The 10,367-nt window shown below is 51.8% G+C and overlaps 2 protein-coding genes across 2 annotated transcripts in view; one reads left to right on the top strand and one right to left on the bottom strand.

Annotated features, from left to right (window-relative positions):
* The window catches only part of COQ9 (coenzyme Q9), an 8,295-nt gene extending 7,396 nt beyond the window's left edge, over window positions 1-899 (bottom strand). Inside the window, exon 1 of the mRNA XM_010004382.1 lies at window positions 865-899. Within this exon, the coding sequence (XP_010002684.1) occupies window positions 865-899 (35 nt within the window). The remainder of the gene's footprint in view (window positions 1-864) is intronic.
* Window positions 900-1,381: 482 nt separating this feature from the next.
* CIAPIN1 (cytokine induced apoptosis inhibitor 1) lies at window positions 1,382-6,554 on the top strand. The gene is made up of 8 exons (XM_010004373.1): window positions 1,382-1,538; window positions 1,632-1,784; window positions 2,639-2,715; window positions 3,487-3,655; window positions 3,854-3,927; window positions 4,954-5,069; window positions 5,586-5,655; window positions 6,359-6,554. The coding sequence occupies exons 1-8, from the start codon at window positions 1,382-1,384 to the stop codon at window positions 6,467-6,469; spliced, it is 927 nt and encodes a 308-aa protein (XP_010002675.1). The 3' UTR covers window positions 6,470-6,554.
* The last annotated feature ends 3,813 nt before the right edge of the window (window positions 6,555-10,367 follow it).

The following is a 10,367-nucleotide window of genomic DNA, read 5'->3' as shown; positions in this document are numbered from 1 at the left end:
GCTGATGTTGTGGTTTGGGCTCTGGCTGGTGTTGGAAGGTCACAGCCCACTGGTCTGAGAGGAAGATGTGACTTTGACTTTATTTTTTTTTACCACATTAGCCTAACAGCTTATGTTAGGTTTTCAGCCCTCTTCCCGGCAAGGATGACTTTTTGATGGGATTAATATGTATTTTCTGGTGTTGCTGGTCTTTGTCCCTTAGTTTGTGTTACCTGTGCGTGCAGGGCCAGCTGTGAGGTGCTGCAGCCCGTAGCAAACACCCAGCATCTCCCCCCCTTACCTGGCTGGTGGTGTGTGCTGCCTTGCCTCTCGTTCCTACCACTGTAGCTCTCACCAGGCTGTCCCATCCTTAACTTGTTTGCAGTTTCCAGCAGAGAGAGGTCCATGGCACACAGAGCCAGAGGAACAGTGGGTCAAAATCCACTCCACTCCTGACTGCAGGCCACTGAGTTAAATTTGGTCAAACATATCCCCAAACTTTGCTCTAATGGCAGCCTGGTGGCAAGTAAGGCATTACCCAGGATGCATAATGGGATGCTTTCTGGTCAAGGTCTTACTTACAACGGGCTCTCCTGAAACAACAGTGGCTTGCAGCTCATTGCAGGTACTCTGGTCACTAGTACTCTGTGTCATGTTAAGTTAGACAGAAAATATGTTTGCATTGGATGAGCAGAGTGAAAGAGGGTCAGTAATTTGTTTCAGTAGCTGGTGCTGCTCTGAGGACAGGTGTGACACTCTTGTGACCTTTCTGTAGTGCAGATTTTCTTCAGACTGTCAGGAATGCAGTCTTCTATAAAGTATTAGGTCAGACAGGTTTCTCAGAACTGTCACTTCACCACACATTCTGTTTCCCTCCTCCCTCACCCAGTGCCACCAATGAGAGGAGTTGGATGAGCCATAACCTGGCATTCTGGGAATGCCAAAAGTCACTTTTTCTTGCCATGTCCTACAGAAGAAAACTGCACTAGGGCATGTCCTGAGTAGGAGAGACAAGGCAGGGTTTCATGTCAAGTAGTTGCCACTAGTGTGGAAATCGAGAAATTCTGTGTATTCAAATCTTTAGGGAAAGCAGGTAAGTTTGTTTGTTTGTTTTTCTTTCTAAGCATGGCTTGAAATCTTCCTGCAAAACTACTCTCTGAACTGGGGAGAAACTGAATTATGCCCTTAAATGCAGCTGTTCGTTCCTGTCGTGTTAACACACAGCCTGTGGGAACTCTGTGCTGCCTGTCTCGAGGGAACAATCCCCATTTATTTAAAGGAGTCGGTGCTCTGTGATTCAGTCACAGCCCATAGAGGCTGGTGCTTGGATCATCCCCTTCTTCTCTGTCTTCCCTGACCCATCCCTCTCCCTGCTACTGACAGGTTTGCTGCTGCTGTGGAGATGGGGGAGTACGGAGTGACACCGGGGCAGCACGTGGCCATCATCTGGGACAGCTCCTCGCCCGTGGAAGCCCTGAAGGATTTGGTGGATAAAATTCAGGCACTGGTGGGAACTGAGAATCGTGTATCTGTGGAAAACATTAACCAGCTGTCTCAGTGTAAGAGTGAGCTGAATGTTTCGCTGCTTAGAGGCGGGGGGCGCTCCTGCTGGGTGAGCTGACATGCAGTTGTGCTGTTTTTCCTGCCTGCAGCGGCTCACAGGGAGTCCAGTTTCGATGTGGTTCTGTCGGGCGTGGTGCCGGGCAGCGCAGCGCAGCACAGCGCCGAGGTGCTGGCCGAAGTAGCTCGGATACTGAAGCCAGGGGGACGCCTGCTCCTGAAGGAACTGGTGGTAACAGGATCAGGTGAGAGCATCCACATCAGCCTTGCTTTTGTCGTAGCAGAGCAATTCCTGGGAGGATCGGGCTGAAATGGAGAAGGCAGGAACCCTCTCCTGACCACACTAATGATAAGTAGTTGCAGATGTCTTTCTGAGGAGCTCCTGAAGCTGTTTTAAAAACAGGTGACAAATGCCAAGAGAGGTTGTCCTAGAAGTCACCTGAGAAATAGTTGTCCAGAAAAGGTAAAAGTGTTTGAACTAAGTTTGAAGAGAAAAGACCATAGGACAGCTGGAGGAACACACCTGGAGGTGAACTCAAGGTTATTCCTCTGTCTTAGTCTTGGCCTGTGCTCAAACCTTGCTGACGTAGGGAGCTGGTTCAGAGTGGAAGTCGGAAATAACCCAGTAGGAAAAGAAGCATCTCTGCTGACCCTGTGTCTGCTGGCACAGTCTGAGGGTTGAGAGCCCTGCTGGAAGTGGCAGCAGAAACACTCTTCAGGTTGGGAGGGTTTGCCAGTGCTTTGGAGCTGGCAGTGGCTCTGTGGTGCATGTGGTGCCTTAGGGGCAGGGGGAACACTTCTGGGACAGAGCACAGAACATGCAGAGTTGGGAGCAGATGAAGTTTCTTTTTTTCAAAGTCACATCTGACAGGCTGGAATTTGGTGAACTTGGAATAAAGTGCAAGTGGGACTAGTGTAATGTTCATTACTTACTGTAATGAACAAGCTGCTTATGGACTTTGATGTCTTCCTGCTGTCAACTAGAAAGGGCCCAATTTTAAAGCAAGGGTTTGGATCAAGAATTTCCTTATTCTTCCAGGTTTCTCAATGACCTCTATTCTTGTTCTTCCCTCCTACTTCCTGCTTTTGTGCCTTCCAGGAAACAACAGCAGAATCAAGACAGCAGCCAAACTCCCCACAGCTCTGACCCTCTCTGGGTTGGTGGAGGTGAAGGAGGTTCGTATGTACTAAACCCTGCCAGGAACTCCCTTGTGCAGATACCTGAAATGGAGGTGGTGGTTCCCAGGGACCTGCTGGGTGTTATGGTGTTTAGCTGCCCTGGTTTGCTGTAAATGCAGCAAACCCTGCCCTGGTGAGGCCCCATCTGGAGAACTGTGTCCCGTTCTGGGCTCCCCAGTTCATGAAGGACAAGGAACTGCTGGAGAGAGTCCAGCACAGGCCACTGAGATGGTAGAAGGACTGGAGCATCTGCCTATGAGGAAAGGCTGGAAGAGCTGGGGCTGTTCAGCTGGAGAGGAGGAGACTGAGGGGGGATCTCATCAGTGCTGATCAGTATCTACAGCAGGATTGGCCAGACTCTTCTCAGGGGTGTCCAGTGACAGGACAAGGGGCAGTGGGCACAAACTGGAACACAAGAGGTTCAATCTAAACATGAGGAAAGCTTCTTTACAATGAGGGTGGCAGAGCCCTGGAGCAGGCAGCCCAGAGAGGTTTCAAACCCACGTGGACACCATCTTGTGCAGTGTGCTCTGGGTGACCCTGCTCTGGCAATGGGGTTGGGCTAGGTGATCTCCAGAGGTCCCTTCCAACTCCAAACATTCTATGATTCTATGAAATGTGCATGGGCACTGCCTGCCCCAAGGTTTAGTTACTGCCAAGGTAGTGTTTGTCTTTAGGATTGAAAATTCCTGTTGTTCACTGAAGTGCTGGACTGGGTGCTGACTGAAAGGGCTCTGTGTGAGAGTAACCCAAAATCTCACATTGCAGCTACAAAAGGAAGAGCTGACCCCAGAGGAGGCCCAGTCAGTCCGACAGCATTTGGGCTACCAAGGCAATGACCTTCTCCTTGTTCAGATAGAAGGCAGGAAGCCCCATTTTGAAGTGGGATCCTCAAGTCAGCTCAAACTTTCCTTTGCCAAGAAGCCTGGTCCTTCAGGTAAGGAGTGATGCATGTAGGATGTCTGGATTGCCTCTGGGGTGACAAGCATCCCCTGGAACAAGGGGACTGCTCTGAGATAGAGAGTGCTACAGTAAAAAACAGTAAAGTGGGGCTTGCCAGAAGTGCTTGAAGCCTACTTATAGGGGGTAGATGGGGCAGAGGCTGGAGTAACTGCTCTTCCTGTTTTAGCTCCAGGAAAACCCTCTGTGGATGCAGCCACCGCCAAGCTGTGGACACTCTCTGCCAACGATATGAATGATGAAGAGATGGTATCTGGTCTTGTTTGTGAGGCTTTGCTGTTCCTTCTCTCTCCTCTTTTTTTCCTTTTCTAAATTTTTTCATTCAGACCTTTACAACTTAGGTAAAAAACCATCCCCAGGGCAAGACATGTCATATAGTGGGGGAGGTCTTGTTGCAAGCCGATGCTGTCACAGAGGTACCAGCTGTCAGGATGCTTCCGGGAGTCCTCCCCCGACCCCCGATGTGGAGGGGTATTTAAAACAGACCGAGGCCACACGGGGCGCTCGCCTCGCTCAGAGGATAGATCGCTGCTGGGCTGAGTCTTAGAGACTGGAAGCACCGCCCTCACCACGCCCACAAACTGTTGCTGAGACCAATGTTTAGGTTACGAATTATTAAGGGTTAACACAAACTGAGGGACCAAGGTTCAGGAGAGGTAGGCTAGGGATATGTCAGGGAAATAATTCAAAAGTACTATGGTCTTATTTAATGTACAGTCTGAGGGAGAGGGGTGGAATCAATGGAGTAAAAGGGTAGGAGTTGAGCCTGGCAGGAAAGTTAGTGTGTTGTGTGTGTGTGTTCACCCTTATTATTAGGTACCACTTATTATTAGGCATTAGGTACCACTGTTCAAATTAGTTAAGTAGCACTGGCCAGGTACGTACTCTCTCAGAGGCTTTCTTTAACCTATTGTCCATTCTGGTGCCAGTTATCATAACCCTTATGCTCTTGTTGTGGACTTACCTGGTAGAGCAAGGGGCCTGTTCCAGTCCATCCTTGGCTAAATCAGTAAAAATGTGCCACTCTTGTTTTGCTGGCTTGAAAGGCATTTTGTTTAGTCTTATGTGGGGGGAAAGAAGATGGACTGTTCCCCACAGGTCTTGAGAGGCCAGAGGTGTGGTGAGGGTGGAAAGGGAACTTGGGTCAGAGGGCAGAGCTGCAGCACTTCAGTGCTGGTACTACAGATGGCAGCAATTCTTTGAAAATAGCACAGCAATGTCATTCCCTCTGACCAGTCAGTTTCCTGCATGTTTTCCACCGTGGTGTGTTTTCAGGATCTTCTGGACTCTGATGAGCTGTTGGATTCAGAGGATTTGAAAAAGCCAGATCCATCTTCCCTCAGAGCTCCATCCTGCAAAGAAATGGGCAAAAAGAAAGCCTGCAAAAACTGGTCAGTGCTGGGATTAGAGTATTAGTGAACCTTTCAACTGTAACATCAAAGCCTTAGAGTTGGATGGATTTTTAAAAGATTGTGGAGACTTTGCTGTTCTTCAGAGCAGAATTCTTTTGGCTCATGTCCTTTCTTACCTTAACAATCTGAGTGTAAATCCAAATACTGTGAGAACTGACTAGTCACACCAAAACTGCTACCAGCTACCACACTGGTATGATCAACAGCCTTCTTGAAGGTGACTACAGCATTTGTGCAGCCTTGACTCAAATCCTGGTTTCCCAAATTTCAAGGAGAAATAGCACACATAATTTCAGTTTTAACTTGAGGAGTGTTTCAACACCCTTTACACAACCCATGGTGTTGAAGAGCCAGGTGAAGAGCATGATAGTCCCAGCACCAACTGTGCCGTTTGACAGCCCAGGCCAGTGTGTGTGTGAGTGGGGCTGGAGCCAGTGTTGGTGATTCTCAGACTTTCAGCCGGAAGGTGCAGGTGACTTCTTTATTTTTCTGCAGCACATGTGGCCTGGCTGAAGAGCTGGAACAGGAGAAGAAGAACTCACAGCCCAAATCTGCTTGTGGAAATGTAAGTAGTCATTTGGGTTTCTGTGGCCTCAAGTTGTGCCAGGGGAGGTTCAGATGGGATATTAGGAACAATTTATTTACTGAAAGGGTTGTCAGGCCCTGGTCCAGGCTGCCCAGGGCAGTGGTGGAGTCTCTATCCCTGGAGGGGTGTCCCTGAGGGACATGGGTTAGTTGGTGTGGTGGGTTTGGGTCAGACTTGATGATCATGGAGGTAATTCCAACCTTAATGATTCAATGGTTCTGTGGTTCTTTACTGTGGTTTGTGGTACATGATTTGTGTCCAAGAACTGTGTTGTGCAGGACTGCTCCCCAGCACTGCTTGTGCTGAGCTGCAGCCTGTCACCCCATTCTCCCTGCCAGTGGCTGTGCTCTGTTCCAGTGCAAGTGCTGCTCTTGTAGGAACCCTTACCTCCATGCTCTGGTGTTCACCAGCAATCTGCTCAGGGGTGTCGCTTTATGGGGGTCCAGGGAGAGGTGCCACAGCCCAGCCTGCAGCCGTGCCTGGGCACTCTGGCTGGAGTGGAAAATGGTTTCTTCCCTGTGAGCACAGTGCCCTGGGCAGCTCTGCTGAGCAGGCATGTGTTGAGAGGGTATCACTGTGCTGAGGAACAGGGTGTGCAGCTCTGAAGCTGGAAAACTGTATCACGGGGAGAGAACTGAAAGTTGTTCCTGATGACAGAAGGTGCATTTCTTTCTCTCGGCAGTGCTACCTGGGGGACGCGTTCCGCTGTGCCAGCTGCCCTTACCTGGGCATGCCTGCCTTCAAGCCTGGGGAGAAGATTCTCCTCAAAGAGAACCAGCTGCACGATGCCTAACAAAGATGTCTTGATGTCCCATGAAGGACTCCTCTGCTTTTCCATCAGTCTGAGGTTCTTGCAGTCCTCCTCATCCTCTCAAGCTCATGTTCTCCAGCCAATGCTCCTCGTGGGGAGGGACACCGTGGGCACTGACACTGCCGTGAGCTCATCATGTGTAACCAGCCTTGGGCTACCCGATAATCTGTGGTGACAAGTGGTTCTGTATTTTAGCTGGCTTGCCTTGACCTTGGGACGTTGGCTGTCACAGCGTGTCCCACCAGCAGAGGGGAGCAGAATCAAGTGTCAAGCTTGGCCTCGGGTGCTCCTGCTCACTTTGAAACACGACCCTGCAGTTCCTCACCCCTTGAGGGTGTCTCTGCAGCACCGGGCCAAGCCAGGAGCAGTGAGTACTCTTACCACTACCTGCCTGTAGCAGCCTGTCTGACGTCCTTGGTAAAGTCTGACAGGCATGATGAATTCCCAAGTGCTTTAGGAGCCTGCCGTTGATGTCCCCTGCCCCACCTATTTCCATCAACATGACAAAAACAGTCCCACTGAGAAAACTGCCCTTAAGGCAGGGAGCAGATTAAAGGAGATCTGTCCTGTGCTCCCACACCTTTCTGTCCCACATGAGCTGGTAACAGGAGCAAGCTGAGGCTGTCACCTCCCCTGGTGGTTACCAAGTGAGTTACCTGCAGTGTCCCAGAAGTAAGAACACAGCAATAATTAAATTTCTAGAGAATATGAGGTCACCATTTGCACCTGTTCCACGAGATACTGATGACTATTTATTGCTTAATTACTGGTAGTGAAGCATCTGTGGGATATGGGAGTGTGGGCCAGGATTGCTTCTCACCCATCGAGGAAGAGGAGCAAACCCAGAGCCTGTGTCCCAGTGGGAATCACTTTGTTAGGAGCTCTTGCTCTGCAGGATGCAACTGCTTCTTGTGCTACCTGAGTTGTGCACTGATCTCGCAGAAGGAGCTGGGATTAAAGGCTCTTCTTGAAATAAAAGTGACCAATAGTAAAGTATGTGTTTTAAGACTGGTATTAGTGACATCCTAAGTTTGTATCTCCTTTTACTCAACTTCCCTATTTCTGGAACTATTTAAATGTTGGGTTGCACCCTGAAGGTCTCCATAAGTTATTCCACCAAAAATATGACTTGAATATGTGATGCCCACTGGAAAGAACAGAATCAAGCTGCCTAAATGAACTTCTTTATTCAGTCTAGATTTGAGAAAGAGGCTTTCTCCAGGCTGAGTAAGGAGAAGGCAGCTTGCAGGCAGAGATTGGAGGGAGTCCTAGAGATGTGCAGATCAAGGGGCTGGTGCTGTGCTGTGTTATAGTCAGTACTTAGCTGGAAGCCAGAGGGGAATGTGAGGGGCTGGTAGGGACAGATACCTCCAAGAACTTTTGTGTAGAGAGACAGCTGCCCTTCTGGCAAAAGCAGGGCTTTCCCAGAGCCTCCTCACAGAGCCTGTGCTTTCCTCAGCAGTGAGAACAGCTCCTAAAGAGACAGGAATCTTGTGATAAACCTCCTGTCCAACAAAGCTGTTAGTGCCCCATCTTTACAAACAGGTAAAAGCCTCTGCACCCTAAGACCCTTTTAGGGTTTTGTTGCCTTTTTCAGCCTCACCAGTAGAAGATCAGATCCCTGCTTTTCTCCATGTGAAAGGCCTCTGATAAGGGCAGCCCTTAACCAGAGCTTTCCTTTCAGGAGTAAGTAAGATAAGAGAAGAAGGAGGCAGCACCAGAAGCTATTGTTTTACAGTGGTTCACTCCACTGGAATGTAAACAAGCCAGGAGCGATTTGAGATACATCTGAGTTCAGCTGATAATGGTGAAGGCTGCATGATCTTGTTCTCTTTAAACAATGTCACTGACTCTTGCTGTATGACAGGCCCTCCAAGGGTGATGGTTTGGTGGTGAACCATCAGCTGGGTGGGAATTTGCTCCTGTCAGGCTGGTGTTGAGGAGTTTTTATTGTTGTGACCCTCACCTCCCACCCCCTTTTCCACTGGTTGCTCCACACAAATTCAGATCATGGAGCCCAGCATGGACCCAGCCCTGCCAAGGCCACCCCTGCCCCATGTCCCTCAGCTCCACATCTACAGGGCTTGGAAACCCCTCCAGGGATGGGGACTCCACCCTAGGCAACCTGGGCCAGGGCCTGACAGCCCCTTGGGGAAGAAACTGTTCTCCATGTCCAATCTTAGCCTCAGTTTGGGACAAATCTGGGAGTGCTGGCTGCCCCCAGGATGATCCTGCACCTCCACACGGCGGGGGGCTCCCAAAGGGAGAGGACGGCCTGAGACACTCGGCTGTGGCTGCACCTCTCTGACCCCTCAGACCCCCGTGCCTGGCAGGCACAGCCCAGGTACATCTCCTGGGGGAAAGGGTGTTCACTGAAGCTCCTCTCCAGCAGCCAGTGGGACCTCCTGGCTGCAGCACAGCTGAGCTCTCGTCTGGGAACCGACTCACATGGGGAAACAGCGACATCAGCTGAAGAGAAGGTCATCCAAGGTAATTCTGGTGGCACAAGATCCACAGGGGCAACGAGCCAGAGCTTCTGTGCTGCTCTCGCTCTCCCCTCTGAACTTCTTCATCTCCTCCCATGCCCTCTCTGATCTTCAGCTCCTCTCCACACTCAAGGCTTCCTCTCCTCTCCCCTCATGACTGCACAATGACACAGACTTGTTGCTCCCTTCCCTTTCACTGCCCTTCTCCTCCTCACAGCTGATGGTGCTTGAGGAGGCCGCTGGGACACGAGGTGAACTCCTTCACACCCTCCTTCCATCTCAGAGGGGTGGCACCGAGGGTCCTGCAGGGGATCCTGTGGTGCCTCCCAGAGCCTCCGGTGCAGAAGATGGACAGGAGCCACCCTGCTCTGTGAGGACTGCACAGAAGCACAAGCCTTACCTAGGTTGCCCTTAGCAAGTTGGATTCTTCACTCAGTTGGGCTGGTTTTCTACATTCTAACCAGGAGAAGGGGGGAAGCAGGAAGATGGGGAACAGAGCTCAGCAAGACAAGTCAGTGACAGCAAAACCCAGGAGCCCTTTCCATGCACAACCTCCCCAGGACAGGGCTCCCAAGGCCTCCTCCAGCCAGCCCCTCTCCAGGAGCAGTGGGACGAGGTTTGGCCTCGGCTGGGGCTGTTCAGGGGCTCCTCTTTGGGTGCAGCTGTTGGTGCGAGTCCAGCGAGGGCCACAGAAACGCCCCGAGGGCTGGAGCAGCTCTCCTGTGAGCACAGGCTGGGGGGGCTGAAGGCTCCGGGGAGACCTCACTGGAGGCTTCAGTGCTTGAGGGGGGACAATGAGAGAGACGGGGACACTTTTTAGCAGGGCCTGCAGTGACGTGACCGGGGGAAGGTTTGAACCTGAAAGAGGGGAGAGTCAGAGCAGTGTCAGAAGAACCGCTGTGCAGCGGGGCTGGGGAGACCCTGGCCCGGGCTGCCCAGAGGCCGCAGGTGCCTCATCCCTGGGACCTTTCCAGGCCGGGACACACGGGCTCTGGCTGGAGATGTCCCTGCTCCCCCTAGCAGGGCCTGCAGTGACGTGACCGGGGGAAGGTTTGAACCTGAAAGAGGGGAGAGTCAGAGCAGTGTCAGAAGAACCGCTGTGCAGCGGGGCTGGGGAGACCCTGGCCCGGGCTGCCCAGAGGCCGCAGGTGCCTCATCCCTGGGACCTTTCCAGGCCGGGACACACGGGCTCTGGCTGGAGATGTCCCTGCTCCCCCAGCCCGGGGGGCTGTGCAGGACCCGCCCGCCCTGCTGGGATGGAGCAGGAGAGGAGCGGGGTCCTGCCCGCGGGGAGGAACAACCGGGACCCGCCGGGCCGGGTGGGCACCAAGCGGGGCAGGAGCTGCCGAGAATCAACCACAGGATCCCGCCGGGGCACCCCCCGAACCAGGCCG

Source organism: Chaetura pelagica, unplaced genomic scaffold, assembly GCF_000747805.2.
Source record: "Chaetura pelagica isolate M959 unplaced genomic scaffold, ChaPel_1.0 scaffold379, whole genome shotgun sequence".
Classification (NCBI taxonomy): Eukaryota; Metazoa; Chordata; class Aves; order Apodiformes; family Apodidae; genus Chaetura; species Chaetura pelagica.
This window is presented reverse-complemented; position numbering and strand designations above follow the sequence as displayed.